This window comes from Mytilus galloprovincialis, chromosome 10 (assembly GCF_965363235.1).
Source record: "Mytilus galloprovincialis chromosome 10, xbMytGall1.hap1.1, whole genome shotgun sequence".
Lineage (NCBI taxonomy): Eukaryota > Metazoa > Mollusca > Bivalvia > Mytilida > Mytilidae > Mytilus > Mytilus galloprovincialis.
In genome coordinates this window covers 61,448,647-61,469,706 of record NC_134847.1, presented here as the reverse complement: position 1 = coordinate 61,469,706, position 21,060 = coordinate 61,448,647, and the positions used below count along the sequence as shown (strand labels likewise).

Here is a 21,060-nt window from a genome sequence, read left to right as displayed (position 1 = left end):
GTCGTTAAAACAAGTTAGCTAAGTTGTTATAACAAGATAAATATGATAAGTCGCTATAACAACTTAGCTAAGTCGTTATAACAAGTTAGCTAAGTTGTTTAAACGAGTAAGCTAAGTGTTATAAACGTGTAGTCTCATAGGATAAAAGTCCAAAGGAAAACACCACCCTACTCAGACACATTATTCCGACTCCGAACTGACCAGTCTTTGATCTCTCATGTACTATATTTTAAACAAAGAAGAAGAGAATAAAGTTCTTTATTTGACCTTGACTATACCGGTGATAAAAACCCACACCCTCATGAAGAAAATGCGAAAACCTACCACCATATCACTAATGGTTCTGTTAAACAACTAAAACATTATAAAGATACATTCAAATTTTGAAGAAAAAAAAATAGCTCTTTCATGGGAGTCACGATATTGGGCACTCTTGGATAGAGAATTAACGACCAGCACCATACACAAGAGACTAAAGTATTTCACTTTACTAAGAATTTCACCATTTATTTGACACATGGAATGTTTGTTGGGCAGTTTTTGCGGCATCTTCTATATTGTAAATATATCAGGTGGCAAAAATGGCGTTATTGGCGACACATAGTTTTTGATAACATATTATCAGAGAAAGTTTCATTTTCATCTTTTTTAAAAACTACTTACTCTGTTTTAACTCTCTTATCTAGAATGCTGTTCTGAAGGGTATTCCACAACTATTGCGCATTTGACCGCTTGAGTCAATCTGGTTCTGACTGGTAAAAAGAATCCGCTTAAACTAGTGCACTTCATAACTGTAGCTACTTTTTATTCAGGATTATTGTGCAATTACATTTGTAAGTACAAAATTTGGCTGGAGAGCGACACTCACTCTATCTAATAGGAGCCTCATTTTGTATTATATTATTTTTGCTTCCGTATCAAAATAAAACCTGCACTGCTTTACATCGTATCTCATTTTCTGGAATCTGTTCTGATTAAATGGTTCATGATACCTACATGATAGAAACAGTTAAGCACCGAGCAACCTAATATTAATTGTCTGTAAAACCAGACTATACATGAATTGTCAACCTCACTTTAGACGAACCACAAACAATAGATCTTAGCCGAATCTAAAAACGTCAACTTAGTTTATAACAAGCAGTTAAACACAATAAAAGCCCAATAAAACAAAGACAGCGCAATGCATTAATTCAACTTTATTATTTAGTAAATAAATGAAACAAAAAGGCATTTTAATAATTATATGTGCACAGTGTCTGTAACGAAGCACAACTTTGCCCTGGGCAACTATAACACGACCTTACTTGTTTTACCAGTGAGATGAATGTCGTTTTGTGCAACAAAATATGACAAAGGTATTGAAAAAGCTTTTTAAGTGAAATATGGGGAGGAGTATGTGTCATATTTTACATGTTCAAAAGTTAAATTATGGTGACAAAGCGTTACAAGTATGTCGTATCTTGAAAAAACGATATATGAAAAGTTGACAGAGTTCTTTAGTTTGTTATATAGTATTAAACTATATAGCTGAGCTGATCAGTCCCACGCAAATAATTGCATATTGCTGACCTGTGTCATTGAACAAATCATAGACATTTATTGGTTAAAATAGCGGATGTTCCGCAATTGGGTTTGTTTATTAAAACCAAAATTTAAATGATTATTCGCAATTGTTTGAAGTTGTCTATTTTTGGATCGAAAATCAAATGAAATTTCATTTTTTTGCATAAAACAATGATCATAAATATTTTTTGACTTTTTATAGTCTCTACCATATTTAAAGAATCATTTACGTAGTTAATATTAAAACACGCGTACATCCAATAGTCAGTTGGAATGTAGTTATAGTTTCATCAGTCATAACAAGTATACAGAATCATTCCTAATACCAGTAAATCATTGTATCTGTCTAGATAATATTGGAGCAAAAAGTCGCTTTTCTACAATATAGTCACTAAATTATAACAACATGATGCTAACATTGGACAAATACAATAAAAACACTTAGAATCCATGCATAAATAGTCGGAAATTGACACGTGAAATTGATCTTAGCTGCTTAACGACGTGAAGAGGACATAACGAGTTGCCCATTTGTGACAATATTTCGGACATTTTCCGGTGAATATCGTATTCTATCGGTTTAGTCTTTTTAATTATATTTTGAATGTCTGCTTTAGATTTTTTTGTCAAATAAAGATGAAATTGACAATATTTTTATAGCAATTGTCTCTGAACGTGACAGTTCCCTCAAATAAAATAACAGAAATCTGAGAGAAAACGCGTTTATTTGTCGTGATGTGTCCCATGAAAGGCTGATTAGAACAATATTTGTCTTTCCGGTTCCTCCGGAAATATGGCCCATAATTTACTAGAAGAAAGTTTATGACCACTTTTACTATGCCATTCACTAATTTATGATTTATATAGCGAGATCAGGATCTTATTTTTCAAAAACAGGAAGCAACTGATCAAACTTCCTGCAATTTTTCCTAAAAGTGAGGACTGGAGTGTTGTTCTATTGTGTCGAAATGCTGTAAGTTTTCTTGTTCAATATTTCCCTATGAAATAGTTAGAAGACATTGTGAAGGTTGGTACATATTAAAACGTTTAATGCCAAAATGCATTTGTTTGCACCTGTCCTAAGTCAGGGACCTGATGATCAGTGCACATGGTTGTCGTTTGATGATGTGGTTTATAAGTGTTACTCGTTTTTATATAAATTAGACCGTTGGTTATCCTGTTTGAATTGTCTTTCACTATAGTAATTTTTGAGGCCCTTTATAGCTTGTTGTTAGGTATGAACCAAAAGCTCCGTGTTTAAGACTGTACATTGGCCTATTATGGTTTTCTGTTATAAATTGGGACTTGGATTAAGTGTTGTCCACTCATACCACATCTTCTTATATCTATGGTTTTAATTTTTATGTGTATGTGACCATAGTTGACAATTAAGTCTTTTTATAAGTGCACTTGTTCGTAGTGGAATAACATTAAAGTCTTGACTCCCCTTCTCCTTCTGTTAATAATGGAAATTGATATGATTAAAATTTTGTAATTATTAGCATGTTTGTGAACATGAACGCACATAAAACACATACGAAATGAAATGGAAATGAAAGTCCTCTCTCCATAACAGTGGAATTTTGCTTAGATAGACTAAATAAGCTTTGTAAATAATATGTCATATAAAGCAAACATAATGGTGAAGAGCAAACAATCTTTTGTTCTGTGAACGGTATTAAAGACACTCCATATCTTTCTTTTTTAAACGAATCACTTTTACGAAGAAGACAAACAAACAAAAAAACAACACTTAATGTTCTGTCAGTCCGATCCCTCAATCAATGATTGTGCTCTTTGTCTTTTGATTTTATTTTATATTGTCTAAAAACATATTTTAAGTTGGTGTTAACACATCGAAATGAACGATAATGATTCTGGATATAAACAAACTCGGCGAATACCAAAAGGATCAACGAGTACTCCAACATACTTCTCTCCTTTGAACGTCGACGTGACACTTCCGGTTTGAGTGTTTACCCGTAACATCGGCGTTAATTGGTTTATGTGCGTTAATTAGTGGAATTAACGCTTACAAGTAGATAAAAATGAAGTTAAACTTGGCAATCAAAGCCATGCGTAATAATTGTTATTGGAAGTTTTTGTACACTGCCTTCGTCAATCATATTCTTGAGTGGATTTCAATGAGAATCGTTAAGAGAAGCCGAGTATGGATCGGTCTATGGTAGTGTAAATAAAGGTGCGACATACAAGTATTCTCAATAAAAATTGTAGACCCAGATATAATTTCTCTGTACTTAAAATGCTTGCAAAATGTACTTATATCAGTTGCAGGATGTGAATCTATTGTTATTTAAAGATTAAAAGAACACTTCATAGAGTTCTATGAACTTAATATGCTGTTTTCAATCAAACTTGCATAAGATACAGGTATAACTGGTACAATGAGGTAGCAATATTGACCCCATTATTATTATTAAAACAGTTTTTGTACTTAAACCACGGTTACATAATTACAAGAAACTGCCAATTATGTCAACGCTGGCAACGCAACTGATGTTGATATAGTCTTGAGAGTATCTGTATATATATGCAGTTCTTATTTCACACATTTTCTACACGCTATTTCACTAACTTGCAACACACATTCTTTACACTTGCATCGCATTTTCCTACACATTTGCGTCTTGTGGATAACCTTAACATTTAACAAATAAGTTGGTGCTAAAATGGATAAACCTAATAAAAAAAAGTAACGGAAGAATAAGAAAAAAAAAACATACAGATTAAACATTACAAGACGTCTCTTAGTAAGCAGCATATTATCCCATCATTAAAGAACATTTTACAGAGTCCACCGTGGCGGGGTATATCTATCCATCCCTCATCCCTAACAACAATAAAGACCGCTAGATCAAAACCCATAACAAAAAAACAACATTATATATTTATAAGACTAAATCATGTATCTAGAAACACATTTTATAGAGTCCACAGTGCAAAACGATTTTATAATCAAGAACAGTGTTTCAAAATAGAATTAGCTACTTTGGCAACAATTTTTCCCAAATTGTCTCATTCGTTGATCTACCAATGTTTTACGCTGATTTCTTTTATTTCATTTAACAAAAACACCTGTTGAAGAAGATGACACTCTTTTCAAAGAATGCCAATCTATTCTTGTTCAAACAATGACAAATGTTTTTGTTTGAAATATGAACTTCTTTTTTAAATTTGAAAGAATTAATTAAAGGTAGAACAAAACCATTCAGATTTCTTCCTGTCCAATACTGAGTCCGATCGTGGGATATTTTGAGATTTTAATAAAATCCCAAATAGATTTTTTTATCAATAATCACACCTGTTCAGGAATCCAAAGATTTAAAGAAATTAAGGACATCCTCTTTCATTGCCAAAATATAAGTTAGTGGTAGTTTTCCCACCTTGCGGCTAATTTGCCATGTATCAGAGTCAATGCCTTTAGTTATAGACCTTGCATTCAGATAGGATTACATCTAATAAAATTTATTTTTCTAACAAAGGATAAGACCATTTAAGGATAAATTATAGCTTCCCATTTTCCACGGATCAAATTGGCTCTTTGATTTGGGTTTTGATAGTAAAGCAGTGACGAAGCGTCTGTAAAGAAGTTTGGGTTACGGGTCGGTGACTTAGGTCATTCAGTTTTATTTTCTACAAAAATAAGTCTCGCTTTTTCTTGTGTTTTTAGTTTCATTTACCCACTCGACGAAACGCAGATACGATCATCTATCGTTTCTTTATTTACACAAAATTTCGTAATATTTCATTTAATAGCTTTTAATATCTGTCTAGATATCACTGTTTATTATGTTTTGGTTAATGGAAAGCATTTTTATGTTTGCCGTGTGCAGCTAGTGAAACTATCTGACTGTCATTAATTAACAAAACATTTCACGGCGTATCAAAAGGTTCGTTATTGTATTAATGATAGCGAGATTTTATAACTATAGTGCATATATGGGGATATCTGTTTGCTCAATATAATCAAGACTGTAATGTGTATTTCGTTAAAGCTAATCTTTCTTTAAAATTAGAATAAAAAAATAATCTGAAATATCCTCTCCCAGCCGGGATGGATACCCTGTAGAGGAGGCACTTATGTTATTTAAAACTATACTTCACATTTTCCATATGTAGGAAATATAAAAAATAAAAATTCAAGTAACTAAGTGTTAGAAGTGATTTATATGTTTGGATTATTATAACCTTTTTATATACACAATTGAGTTTAGTTGCTTAGGAAAAAAAATCAACCTCAGTTAAAATTTGATTTTAATTAATTTGAACATGAGTAAACTAAAAAAAGTTTTTAGTCATCAATTGGTTTACCACAGCCATATTAACATTACCAATGCTAATGAAATTCATTTTTCATGTTCATAGTCGACCCCATTGGAGGGAAAAGAAACCAAATAAATAAAAGATCAAAAATATGACCAAGTACATGTTCCAACAAACCAACAAAACAAATCATTCCCCAAACATAAAAAAATATCACAAAACCGAACAAAATACAAGTCAATTAAACAATATACAAAACAATAGAAGGCTATAAAGTTCCGCTCGAATTTTGCGGTACTGTGTTTCATTGGGGGTTTATACAGCATACTAATTTGGAAGACTTTTAAAAGATCATTTACTTATATTTTGTTAAGGTCTTAATTTTTATAATAAAAATAATGGACAAAGAAATATTTATTATAAGACCAAAATTGGGAAATGCTACTAGAAAAGCATTGCTATGAAGCTTAATATTTCGAATATTTATTTGTGAAGCTGTATTCACACATTTTGATAGAGAATACGCAGTGCAAGAGTCGTAAATTTGCGCAACCTTTTAGTTTAAACAATATTTATTCAGATAAATCAACATTAAACATATTATACAATGAAATAATTTTAAGGATTCAGAAACAAGCAATTTGCTTTTACAAATCTGTCTCCTTTTACAAATATAATACACTTATTGAACAATACATAAATATAAATACTGGCATGCTCTGTAATAAATATATGAATATGAAAAAGGAGAAAAAGGAAGAAGAAAAAAAAAAAATCCATGAGAAAAATAAAATAAAAATAATAATAAATAAACGTGAATAATTGTAATTTATACAGTGTGAAATGCTTGGGTTCCTATTGAGTGATGAGGCATTAACATCAAGGGTTAAAACGTTTACTTTTAATAATATATTTTTGCACCAAACTGAATAAAATACTATTTTGCTCATCTGAGAGTACCGTTGATCCAAAAAGCAAAGTTTTTGTGTTTACTTGGACAGGAAGAACTGAGATAGAATCTAATAGTTCATGTCTTAAATTAATGTATATAGGACAAGATAACAGAAAGTGAGTATTTGTTTCTACATCACCACAACGGCAATTTGGAGAGTCTACTAAATTACGAACGAAAAGGTGAGAATCGCAACCTTTTATAGATGTGGTATGATTTTCAATTAGACAACTTTCCACTAGAGACCCATAGCGCAATCTTAAGATTTCACTTAACATCTTACGTTGGTATGTATTTATCAGGCCTTGTATAAAGCAGACTTTACGAAATAGGCTCTGGCCATGTAAATGTGATGTTCAAGGTCGTTTAGTGACCTATAGTTACTTACATCAATTTAGACAGCAACTCGACGCTACAGATAACCAAAAGACAACTTCAGTCCTCTTTAAATAGGCAGAAACCAATTATATTTCAAGGTATAAACGCCCCATTGATATGGTTATATTTATAAATTTACTGTTTACAAACTTTAGAATTTTTTGAAAAACTAAGGCTTTTCTACCTCAGGCATAGATTACCGTAGCTGTATTTGGCTAAACTTTTCGGAATTTTGGTCCTCAGTGCTCTTCAACTTTGTACTTTATTTGGCCTTTTTAACTTTTTTGGATTCGAGCGTCACTGATGAGTCTTTTGTAGACGAAACGCGCGTCTGGCGTTTATACTAAATTATGTCCTGGTATCTATGATGAGTTTATTTGAAACACAAGTTTAATCGAAATTATTATAGATTTATTTGAAGCTGTGTTTTAATTTGATTTATTTACACGGTGTTGTTTTTCAAAGTGTGTAACCTGGCCATTTTTATATCTAGTATTGCAAAAATTTGCAAGATACGTTCCCATACCATGAAATAAACACTTTTGTAGCAAAAAAGTCATACGGGTTGGCTGTGAATCTTAATTAAATGCATGTTGACGACAAATTAATATCATATGGAGCTTTTTTTTTTAGCATCGTTTCATTAAATAGAGACAAAAACGAAGTCAAAAGAAATATATGTATGTCAACATCTATATAGTGTATTTGATTTTCGAATTCAATAGAGATATTCAAGAATATGAGACCATAGGACACCATGTCCCGCTCGCATTTCTCAATTAACATATATTTTCGCATTAATATATTCTGTGAACCACTAAAAATAGGTAGGTCAAACCCCTAATTTGACATACATCTAACAAAAAGTTAACATTATAACATTATAATGTACATGCGTACTACGTTTCAAGTTCAAGTTGACGTGACCACATGTTTATTTGATACTACCTTTAAAAAAATCTTTAAAAAGAGATATCTTGGTTTCTCATAATTGCATTTTCTTGTTAAATAATGAATTGGGATATTTTGGTAAAAACTCTACTTTAGCATATATTTTATATAACATTCACATTATAATAAACATATGGTTTAAGCGCTAACAGACATGTTTAACCCCGAAACGTTCATGATGTGCCTGTCCCAAGGTTTCGTTGGTTCATGCTTGTGAGTTATTTTTTTTTTTCGTTTGAATAGTGACACATTTTGTCATGTCAGGGACCTTTCATAGCTAACTATACGGTATTGGTGATACTTGTCTCATTGGCAATCATACTGCATCTCTTTATTTTAATATATACAATGTGTTTCAATTCAAGTTGATATAATCACATCTTTCTGGTGAGTGACCGATTTTTTAAAAAAAATCTTCGACGTGAAACACAGCAGCCTTACAGAGAGATGACGGAGGACACACAGACCGGAACTTCAAATGACCATTCTTTCGTAGACAGGCCATAGCATAGCAAACAAACTAAACTCCGAGGAAAATTAAAACAGGAAAGTCCTTAATCAAATGGCAAAATCAAAAGCCCCAACACATCAAACGAATGGATACCAACTTCATATTCCTGCTTTGGTACAGGTATTTTCTTATGTAGAAAATGATGGATTGAACCTTGCCAAACTTCTCACCCGTATGACAGTCGCATCAAATTCCATTATATTGACAACGATTCGTGACGGGGCATAACACAGCAAACAATAAAGGCAACAGTATTATACCGGTGTTCAAAAGTCATAAAACGATTTAGAGTTTAAAGAAAGAAAATCCGGGTTACAAACCAAAACACGGGAAATACACGTAAAATCACATTAGATGGTTTATTGTTGTTCCGAGCATTTTCGTCATTTTCATCTAAACACATCATTGTGCGTTTGTTTTTACTTTAGTTCTTTACAATTTTGATAAAACTTTATTTGTCCTGCTATAATAAAGTTATCAAAGTTTATAACTACACTTTGAATAGTGACCAAGGGTTGACTGGACCTCCAGTATTACAACCCAAATTGCATGGGATTTATAATTATATGGCAACGTCCGGTCAATAGGGGATGTTGATGCATCACGATGGAAACCATGCACGCTGACCGTTAAAACACTTCGCAACATCTGTCTGTTTGAGGGTCCGTTAGTAGTCCTCTGCAAGGCAAATTTTCAGACCATATCTTATACCATTAAAATATAACAGTCATAACCTCCGGCTGTAATAAACAGTGATTAACTTTATTGAATCTACATATTGTTTTTAAAATTATTTATTTGTCTTCGTTGTAAATTTTCATAAAATGGGTCTCAAGCAATCCAATGATTTACCTTAAAAGCTTCAGGTTTGAAACATCAGCCATATACTTTAATCATCTCTTAAATTTTAGTATGATATCGATTGTCACATTTTAATCGTCAAATTATGCAACACTACTTTTAAAGCAATAGCCCCAAATATTTTCCTTGTGTAAAATTGAAAAAAAACACGTTGGAAGGGAAGTAACTCGACGTAGAAATTGACCAAAATATGGATGTTGTTTGTTTTGTTGACCACTGTTAACATTTTAAGATAAAAAAAAAAAAAAAAACAGTACAAAAGAACCAAAAGTGATCCAAAATTATTTGTGAGCTAATTTTGGCATTTCAGAACACAGTTAAAAATATAAAAAGCAAGTTGATTTAATCCAAATAATGAACATTTAAAAACTTAATAAAGATACCAGGATATTTCTTTGATGTTATATGTTGCACTTCTGTAAATACAGAAAATTAAATTTATCATAGGAACTCCTTTAATAATTATAATTAACACTGCCATTAAAGCGTGAGGTTTGTTTGTCATGCCACAAAACCAGGTCCAACCCACCATTTTTTCATAAAATGCCCTGTACCAAGTCAGGAAAATGGCCATTGTTACATCATAGTTCGTTTCTGTGTGTGTTACATTTCGGTGTTGTGTCTCTGTTGTGTCGTTGTTCTCTTATATTTGATACGTTTCCCTCAGTTTTAGTTTGTAACCCGGATTTGTTTTTTTTTCTCTATCGATTTATGAATTTTGAACAGCGGTATACTACTGTTGCCTTTATTTAATGGCTAAACTTGTGCAATTTTTACTATGCAGTTTCATAAAAATTATATCCTCAAGAGAACAAATGATATACACTACTAATTTTTAAAAGACCCAAAGCATAGAGCTGTGTGGCATATTTTCAACATTAATTTGCCCCGAAATTTTAAGATATTTAACTTGTACTTAATTTTTACACTACCCCTCATTTCACTTTGAATCTTCCTCAGAATTTAATATCGCCGCTATTCATGTGTATTTATACTCATTTTCTTCCTCCGGAACAAGTTACCTTAGCTGTATTTGGAAAAACTTTTAGGAAGTTTGGTTCTCAATGCTCTTCAACTTCGTGCTTTGGCATTTTTAACTTTTTTTATTCGAGTGTCACTGATGAGTCTTTTTGAAGACGAAACGCGCCTCTGGTAGCATTCCAAGTTTATGTCTTTATGGGATAAACATAAAGATACAGATCATTCCTTTGAACCAGTGTGTCAACAAACATAATATATTTTTATATTAAATATCTTCCCAAAACAGTTCGTGAAACTGATGTATTTAAAACAAAGTAAGTACAAGGCAAATTCAAAAAGTACAAATTATTAAACTAAAAAAAATCAAATGTTGTCAACCAACGAAACAAATGAGAAACAACTGTAATTTTTTTCTGTATTGTATCTGTAAGAACATGCATACCAGAGAAACGCAAAAACAAAGAATAAAATAGTCTACACAACATGCAAACTTATCATAACTATCATGTAATCTCGAACTGTATACAATTATTTTCACAATATTCAAATCAAGAGATAGTGTATGGAATCTACTTTTGTGTAATTCGGAAAAGCAAGAACAAGGCCTGATGTATGAAATCTTTCCTGATGTTATTCAAATATGCCGAACTACTGACTAGTGAAAGGAGGCTACTATGATATAATAAAAGCTGCAGCATTGACTGTTGGATGAATACTAACCAGTTGTATTCAAGCATACCAAACTAAAGACCTGCGTTTAAATCAGACGTTACGGTATAGTTGATTGATGCAAAAGTAGTGTTTTTAGATGTCGATTAGTGTATGGATGATACTTTGATGTAAATCAAACATGTCAAAAAGAGGGTACATGTATGAATACTACCCTGAAGTATCTGCAACATGCCTAAACACAGGGTGGTGGATGGATGCTACCATAAAGTAATTCAAACATGTCGTACCTGGGCTAATGTAGGGCTAATATATGAGTTCTGCCTTATGTAATGTAATTGAAATATGAAAAACAAGTACTGGTGGATGAATGCTACCCTTTTAACATGTAGAAAAATTGACTTTTGTACAAATGAAACATTCACCCAATTCTTCATGCCAATGGAGAAGCTATTGTAAATATTTAATCCTGAGGCGATTCAAATATTCTAAGCAAATGATAGTGTAAAGATGCCAAACTGATATTATTCATAGATGCCAAGGCAAGGTAAATTGTTGAATACTATTCTTATAGATTTTAAACATGACGAGGCAAACATTAATTTTGTGTATGAATACAACCCGAATGTATTCCTAACATAATGCAGAAGGTAGTGTATAAACGATAGATTGATGTAATTCTAACACACCAAAGTCCGGACTACTGTGTTGATGCCACCCGGTTATTATCCAAACATGCCCAAGCAGGTGTATGAAACTACTCTGGCGTAATTAAAGTATACCAATGCACGGAATACTGTGTGTATGCCATCCGGTTATTATCAAAACATGCAGGTTTAGAAACTATCTTGGTGTAATTGAAACATGACGAAGGAAGAACTTGATGTTATATGCTATTTGGGACTTTAAAGATGGCGACGCACGCACTAGTTTATGTATGTATCTCTATTGTTGTTTAACTCAACTGACTTAGAGGGTTTGACATGGATACTCACCTGATTTTTTTAAACATACCAAAACACGGACTACTAAATGGATGCAATCAAGTTGTTAATGAACCTTAACAAGAAGTTGTATGAACCTACTAGAGTATCCTGGTCTAGTTAAAACATGACGAAACATGGGCTAGTGTATGGAAACTATCAACACAAGCATAAATACAGCTAATGGTATGGATGCTACGTTGAAATAACTCATTCATTATAATGTAAGTGCTATTTTATGGAAGCCTATCTGATTTTATTCAAACATTAGAAAGAAAGAGCTAGTTCAAGTTTCGTCCCCTTGATTTAAACCAAACATGTCGAAACAGGGTGTAGTAGATTGATACCTGGCAAGTCGTATCAAGGGATGGTTGAATCAAAAAATTTAAAATTGCTAAAGATATTGGAAGGAGTCTAACAATCAAAGTGTTTCTCGTTTCTCGTTTTTTTATATAGATTATACCGGTGGTTTTACATCTCAGTTTTACATTATATAATTAAATAAGAGTAACCTTATACCGACCATTTATTGTGACTACGTTATCTTATTTTACAGTATCAACAGAAAAAAAATCCTCGTTTAAAACTCATGATTTGGTTTGCTGTACTGTTTTTTGATTGTGCAAAAGGCCACGTTGTCTCAAACAACAACTCATAAACTATAAATGTAATCTCTTTATCACTCAAAAATCTTTGTTGATTTATAAATCATACTGTTTCGAGCTCGTTTCACATTCACATGATCGTGAACGGGTCAATTTTATCTGATACCTTATTTTCAAATTCTGAAAAAGTTTTTAAATATACATATGCTTAGACAGTTTAATACTATAAATTATTAATATAGATAATTAATTGTGGACTATTTCAAATTTTGAATAGACTATATAACAAACTTAATAACTCTTTTTTCATATCTTCCATGTAATATTTCTAATACTTAGACAGTAAAGTAACGCAACCTATTGTATAAAGGTAAATATTTGTTATATTGAATTATAGATATTGACAATTAATAGATCGATATCAATTTATGCTATATTTAAATGTTACATGTCATGCTTAAAAATAGACTAAAAATACACAACAAAGGTAAGCAGTAATGTAGTTTGTATTCGAACATCATTATGATTTTGTCTGATTGGGTTACACGTATACTGCAGTATTTTGGTATGTATTAATTTGGAATTTTTCTTAATTATATTATGGCCTTTCATTATTAGTTTTTGTTTTGATTTTATATTATTATTGTATTATGGTTTACACTGCTCCGTTTGTTCAACCATACGTGAGGAAATTGGTTTCCGTTCCCTAACTTCAATTTTCCGTAACCAACTTTTTATGAAGCTTATACAAAAGAGATGATTTCAGCTTTCCAATTGTGAACTTTCCATTTCTAAGTAGCAACATTCCAGCAGCACCTGCATACGGGGTATATATCTCCCAATTGATACGATATTCCCGTGCTTGTATTTCCTATCATGATTTTCTTGATAGAGGGTTGCTGCTCACAAGGAAGCTATTAAACCAAGAGTTCCAAATGGTGAAGTTGAAATCATCCCTTCGTAAATTTTACGGACGCCATCACGAGTTGGTTGACCGTTATGGAATAACCGTTTCACAAATGATATCGGATATGTTCCTTAAGTCGAAACTACAATTCCCTTCCCTTTCATGAATGTGACCTAACGAATAAGACTATTTACCGGATTTGTTATCGCATAAGCAACACGACGGGTGCCGCATGTGGAGCAGGATCTGATTACCCTTCCGGAGCACCTGAGATCACCCCTAGTTTTTTGGTGGAGTTCGTGTTGTTTATTCTTTAGTTTTCTATGTTGTGTAGTGTGTGCTGTTGTTTGTTTGTCTTTTTCATTTTTAGCCATGGCGTTGTCAGTTTGTTTTAGATTTATGAGTTTGACTGTCCCTTTGGTATCTTTCGTCCCTCTTTTATACACAATACCGACATAATACATAAAACTGGGACATAATGCTCATTACCACAAAACACAAGTCAAGTTCGATTTGTATGGCGTCACTCTCCCTGTCCTCGATTTTTGTCCCTTTGTAAATGGAAAAAAATCGCTAGTTTACCCTTTCCACACTCTTACTTCTCTGTGCATTAAGTTAATGTGCTAATTTTCACCATCAAGTTCGAACTTGAGTTGCATCAATTTCATCGTTCTTATGGTATGTCCATTTTTAAATGTAAAATTACCTACTAGTAATATACATATCAACTCTTGCATATTAACAATATTTGTCCAATATGGACGCATTCTTCTTTTATTTTGTTTGATAAGATATAAAGTGCACATTGTTCACCGCCATTTTTGCAAGGTATTGGAACTCGGAAAATAAATGATCTGGCAAACCCAGCAAACTATAATAATTCAACCATGAAACAATTAATGATGCATCGCCTTACACTTTATTATTCACAATCACAACTATTTGCGTTTACCATTGCAGGTTTTATCAACAGGAAATGCAACTTGCTTATCCTCGGACTACACGACTCAGGAAAATCTACTCTCCTGAGTCGGCTTAAGTATGGTCGTCTAGTTCAACATTCACCAACAAATTATCCCTGTAAGTTGTACATATATAAGAAGTTTGCCGCTTTCTCTATTAATCTGTATCAGTGATTGTAATGTTATAAAACAGACATACACATTGATAAAATGGATTTCAATCTGTAATCCACGGACCGATTGTTTTTTATTTTCATTAAGTTTTTTTATGATTTAATGTTCATGGTGACGTTTGTATGACTCAAAATACATTCAGGAACTGTCATCAAAAAGGATCGCAACGGACTTTAACTGAAATGAAGAGGAACACATGTTCAACAGTGTAAAGAAGTTAATTGTGATTAGAAAGACTGTGTGTTTTGTTTTAGATTAGGGTTCTCCAGTTGGAAATTGGCTCTACATGATGAATATACTTATTATTTATAACATAAAAAGGATAATATGAATAAAAAAGTATTTGACAGTACAACATACTTCATCAGCACCAATACCCATATCATTGGACAACAGACATACAGCAACAAATAACACAAGAGTCAGATCAAACTTGTATTTTATTAATTAAATTTATTTTTGTAGGGTATGAAGAGTTTACCATTGATAACGTGACATTCACAGGGTATGATATAGGAGGTCACATATTAGGTAATTATCATTGCGTAGCAAAAATCTGTCAAATAAAATATACAAATGAAAATTAAAAATCTTAAAAAGAGAGAAAATAGACGGATCAACAGCAAATGTTTCAAATCTTTGGACTGATCCGGCCGGAATTTGAACCATCGAGTTAAGGCTCTCGAAGCGAGACCATTACAACGTGACCACACATGCGGTTAAGAGACGAATGATTACAAGGCTATACTAAAAAAGAACTAATATGTCGAGATCGAATGAACTTTTTTTACAAAACACTACTTAAAAAAGTAAAAACTGAGCACAAAAATTAAAAACAATAAACAACAATAACTGAGGTTGGTTTCACTTGCCTCGGAATAGAAATCAGATATTGTGCTCAATAGGGAAGTACACACTCGGTGATGACAAAATCGAGAACAAAAATTGGGTGGTCATCTGTGATGTGATTTTCCAGCCAAGTAGAACAAACTGCATGTTAAACCATAAAAGTTATGTTATTTTATTTTGTAATTTTGTAGCTGTGGTGTAAACATCAGCCTTTTTTAATGCCATTAATTGGGTTTTGTTTTCTGTTTTATATTTCAAGTTGATTATCAAATAGATGTTATAAACCTTTTTTTTAAACATATTATTACCCTAATGAAATACTGGATATTCGTAATCTATGTCTCACAATGTGAACGGACTCCAGCTCGGTTCACAAAAAAAAAAAAAAAAAAAATCCGCTATAAAAGAAAAAGCATAGGAAAACAGAATGACAAAACCGCAATTAATTTTTACGGTTATGAAATATACATTTCAGTCACTCGAGGAATCGCAAATCATTTTCATGTCGTTGAATCAAAAATTTGATGCTTAAATGTTTCGAACAATTCAATGAAAATTCTACCTATCGAAGAACAATCAATTGTTATGATCTAAGACTTATTACAGCACTACGTTTCTGGAGAAGATACATAACAGCAGTTGAAGGTATAGTGTTCGTTGTTGATGCGTCAAACTCACACTCACTACCAGAGGCTAGACAAGAATTAAATGTAAGTAAATAAATACTAGTTTATATGCATGAAATATAAGTTCCAGATTAATAGTGACTTGGTAAACATCAAAAGTAAGTAACGGAATACTTCTTCAAGCACATGGAACAACAAGGTGGTAATACACTCATTATATTTGAATTTAGACACAGTGCTTACAAACAAAGTCAGAAACTCGACTGTCACCAAACAATGAAAAATAAAATATTTTATAACAGCTAATTTCAATCAAACCATACCCATCAATACCTTATTACTGCCTTCTTTTTCTTGTGATACTGTCAATTTATAGTATGACTAAAGAGACATACATTTCATTTCAGTGATCTTGAACGCCAAACAATTCTTTTGAAGAGATGATAAATCACAACAACAAAAATTGGACCAATGCATGGGAAGACACATTACTTTTGAAATAAATTAAGACTAATGTAAAATTTCAAGCTTTCATTTTATTCAGAGTCTCCTAACAGATGAAGATGTGTATGATGTACCGGTTCTTGTTCTTGGTAACAAAGTAGACAAAACAGGTTGCTATGGTAAAGAACAGCTTATCAAGGAGCTTGGAATATATCAACGTCAATCTATTACTGTAGGTTCATGTAACTAGGAAATTAAAATTATGAAGATGATCGCATTTATGAAAACGTTATGATAACTATCATTAATATGAAAATATAAGCACCGATGTTTTCTGTATGCACGATTAAATATTTTGAGCAAGCAAATCATAATAACAGACACAAATAAAGAAAGAAGTAAAATCACAAAAATAATGAACTCCTAGGAAAATTCAAAAAGGAAAGTCTATAATCAAATGGCAAAATCAAAAGCTTAAACACATCAAACAATGATTAACAACTGTCATATTCCTGACTTTGTACAGTCATTTTCGTATGTAGAAAATGGTGGATTGAACCTGGTTTGATAGCAGAAACGTCTCAAAGAAAATATAGGCTCACATACACATTTTAAGTATTTCGAAAAGAAAGGCAATACAATTTTAATTATTTTCATAATATTTTAAAAGTTTCATGTTCAAAGATAAAATGATAACATAAGTGAGAAAACAGGAACTTTTCAATCAAACAAGCACACACACAAATATAAATAAAACAAGAAAGTAAATTCAACATTTTATCTATTCATTCCTTTCTTATTATTTTAACAAATATCAAATATGTTAGTATTTTTGTCCATCTGATGAGTTAAGCCTTTTTCAACTGATTTTTATAGTTTGTTCTTATTTTGTACTCCTATACCCCTGTCCCAGGTTAGGGGAGGGTTGGGATCCCGCCAACATGTTTAACCCCGCCACATTATGTATGTGCCTGTCCCAAGTCAGGAGCCTGTAATTCAGTGGTTGTCGTTTGTTTTTGTGTTACATATTTGTTTTTCGTTTTTTTTTTTATATAAATAAGGCTGTTAGTTTTCTCGTTTGAATTTTTTTACATTGTCTTATCGGGGCCTTTTATAGCTGACTATGCGGTATGGGCTTTGCTCATTGTTGAAGGCCGTACGGTGACCCATAGTTGTTAATGGCTGTGTCATTTTGGTCTTTTGTGGATAGTGGTCTCATTGGCAATCATACCACATCTTCTTTTTTATACTGATCTACAAAATGAATATCAAACAAGCATAAAACAATCAACTATGATACAAATAACTATAAGTTAAACAAATAGATGTGAAAATTTTATTAAACTTGTTACAAACACTTTAAAGTGAACGTGTCAGCTAATTTAACGCGCATTTTCGACTCTTTCAAATTCGAAAAGTATGTAACTGACAAAAAATGTATATATTTTAGGTAAAGTTAACCCTTGCCGTTTTGATAGTTATGTATAGGCTTGTTTAAAAATACAAATTTGGAACATTTGTCGTTATAATTCAGGCTATCAATTTACCGAAAAGAATATCATTTAGATACTTTAGTCCTAAAATAAATTAAAACAAAAGCATAAAACAAACGGACAAAAAAAAAAAAAAAAAAAAAAAAACACGAGAAAATTGTGACAAATATGTTAGGAGAGTGATTAGTGATAAAAATATTTCAACCAATTTGAGATGATTCACTTATAGTTAACGTTGTCTCATTCATATTCTGATAAGTAAATCGCTGTAAAAATTCTTCATTTAAAGGTAAATACAGAAGACAAATCCAGTAAAAGACCATGTACCTTAATAATGAGTAGTGTTGTACAACAGATTGGATATGGTGATGGTTTGAAATGGATGTCAACACAAATCAAAGAAAAAGACCGTATAAATAAGAATTCAAACACGACTTGATAGCAGTGCCTCAGTGGCGGAATAGTTCATCTACTGCATAAATAGCATGTTACCTGGGACTTACTTAGTAAATATCAATTAACCAGGATAGTCATCTAGTGAACAACTGGTACCCACATGTAATTTAACCTCGAGAATTTAACCAATCTAACCAGTAGATAGATGATACCCTGATTTAATTATACTTTAAGATGTACAGGTCTATTGTTGCTATCAATATGTATTTCGAATACCCGAATGCTATTTCCACTTGCAAAAGCAAGAGATTGTGTTCGGATGCAACCCTGATGTAATTCAGACACAATGAAACACTGAATGGAGAATGGTTGTTACTCTGATGTAATTTACATATGCAGAAATGCAGACTAGTGTTGGATGCTACTCTTATGTAATTCAAGCATGCCTTCATATTTGTATAATTCTGATGTAATCACACATGTAGAAACCCGGGCTTAAATGTGACGTGGATGGTAATTTACAAGTTTTGGTTTTCATACACCCAAGACGCAGATTCATGTGGGTACTACCCTGATGTTATTGAAACACGCTAAACATGGTCTGATGGATGTATCATTCGAAGATTAAAATCAAATGTGGTGAAACATGGACTCTCAATTGGTACTAACATCATATAACTCGAACATGTCAAAACGCAGGCATGTGAATGGTTGTTACGTTGTTGATGGAAAAATTCCAAAGCACATGATAATGTAATTATTACTTTGGGTCAAAGGAGAACTAAATAATAAGAAGGAAGTTGTAACTTTTGACGGACACATTTAGGGTTGTCAAGCTTTTTCTTGCCTTCTTTGTTAATCACTTGTTTTGAGAACGGGAAATAAAGAGTGTAACAAGAATTATGTTTACGTTTAATCGAGTAATATTTGGTTGTTAATTCAGCCTGCATTTATCAGAAACATAAAAAAAAAACACTCTTAATTTGATCTTTATAAACGTGGTAACTGACAACCCAATAAATAGACGACCTTATCTGTAGTTGCAATACCATCGAAATTTTGGTATGTCGATACTTTTCAACTTTGGTCTTTGCGTTTGGCCTTTTAAACATTTAGATTCGTGGTTCAATGATGAGCATTTGCTTTGATGAACCGTACGTCTTGCGTACACATTTTTAATTCGGATATCCATATTGAGTTTATTGTTCAAGTATGACTTAAATAGTCCGAGAAAATATTTCAAAAATTTAGACGTTTTAGTGCTACTCTTCTTTGTCTTCAAAACCTTTGCTTTTCATTTTGACCAAACTTTACCTCACATATTCCTCATAGTGTATCACAGCATCTTTGAGACATTCTCCATTTTAATACTGTTCAGGAAGTGATCCAAATGATTTGTAAGCTAACCTTGTTATCTCAGAAGACTTTTCACAAGTTGATTCAATCCCAATCATGGACATATAAAAACTCAATAAAGGTACCAGGGTATGATACTGTAAGTGCCATTACCTTGACTAAAGCAAAAATAAAAATAGGTGATGAGAATATTGTATGAATACTGCTTTTGATGTGGTTATAGTTATCAACGGTACCAGACTTATAACTTGATACTCCAGACGCGCGTTTCGTCTCTATAAGACTTATCAGTAAAGCTCATATCAAAATAAATAGAACGTCAAAACAAGTACAAAGTCGAAGAGCTTTAAGGACCCAACATTCCAAAAAATTGTGCCAAATACGGCTACGGTTACGGTAATCTATAAAAGCAACAGTAGTATACCGCTGTTTGAAACTCGTAAATCGACAGAAAAAAAATTTAAAACAAATCCGGGTTACAAACTAAAACTGAGGGAAACGTATTAAATATAAATATGCCTGGGACAAGAAAATACTCTTGCAAGCAGTAAATTTGTGATAATGACCACATATAATCGATGTTCACGTCAACACCGCAGTGCGTACTACTCGGCTGCTGATACCCTTAGAGGACGAAACGTCCACCTTCAGTGGCATCGTCCCGCTGGTTTAGATATTTATCGGAGGTACCAGGCTTATAATTTGATACATAAAGGCAACAGTAGTATACCGCTGTTTAAAACTCGTAAATCTATGGACAAAAAACAAAAACGGTTTAACAAACTAAAACTGAGGGAAACACATTAAATTTAAGAGGAGAACAACGACACAACATTAAAATGTAACACACACAGCAACGGACTAAGCATTAGACAAAATCCGATGTGAATAACCAATATAACATCAAAACCAAATACATGAATTTGGGATAGAAAAGTACCGTCACACGTCAGACGCGCGTTTCGTCTACATAAATGAGGGGCGAAAGATCCCAAAGGGACATTTAAGTTCATAGTTCGAAAATAAACTGACAACGCCAAGGCTGAAAAATACAAATATAAACAGACAAACAACAGCACACAGACAACATAAAAAACTAAGGACGTACCCCA

General features: G+C 32.5%; 1 protein-coding gene across 2 annotated transcripts; it reads left to right on the top strand.

Moving 5' to 3' along the window:
• Window positions 1-12,225: 12,225 nt before the first annotated feature.
• LOC143048054 (uncharacterized) lies at window positions 12,226-19,492 on the top strand. Of its 2 annotated transcripts, none has more exons than XR_012969725.1 (6): window positions 12,226-12,360; window positions 14,609-14,728; window positions 15,250-15,315; window positions 16,240-16,343; window positions 16,804-16,935; window positions 18,486-19,492. XR_012969725.1 is itself a non-coding variant. In XM_076221489.1 (6 exons), the coding sequence occupies exons 1-6, from the start codon at window positions 13,264-13,266 to the stop codon at window positions 18,633-18,635; spliced, it is 615 nt and encodes a 204-aa protein (XP_076077604.1). In that variant the 5' UTR covers window positions 13,206-13,263; the 3' UTR covers window positions 18,636-19,492. The 2 variants fall into 2 exon arrangements, 1 of the variants encoding a protein (XP_076077604.1); XM_076221489.1 differs by lacking the exon at window positions 12,226-12,360 and adding an exon at window positions 13,206-13,306.
• The last annotated feature ends 1,568 nt before the right edge of the window (window positions 19,493-21,060 follow it).

What these genes read in the sequence shown, in the direction of transcription:
- LOC143048054 (XM_076221489.1), top strand. Translation starts at nt 13,264, where the DNA reads ATGATTTTGTCTGATTGGGTTACACGTATACTGCAGTATTTTG. An exon ending in AGGCTAGACAAGAATTAAAT is followed by an intron (nt 16,344 to 16,803) that starts GTAAGTAAATAA and finishes CATTTTATTCAG; the next exon opens with AGTCTCCTAACAGATGAAGA. An exon ending in ATCAACGTCAATCTATTACT is followed by an intron (nt 16,936 to 18,485) that starts GTAGGTTCATGT and finishes CTTCATTTAAAG; the next exon opens with GTAAATACAGAAGACAAATC.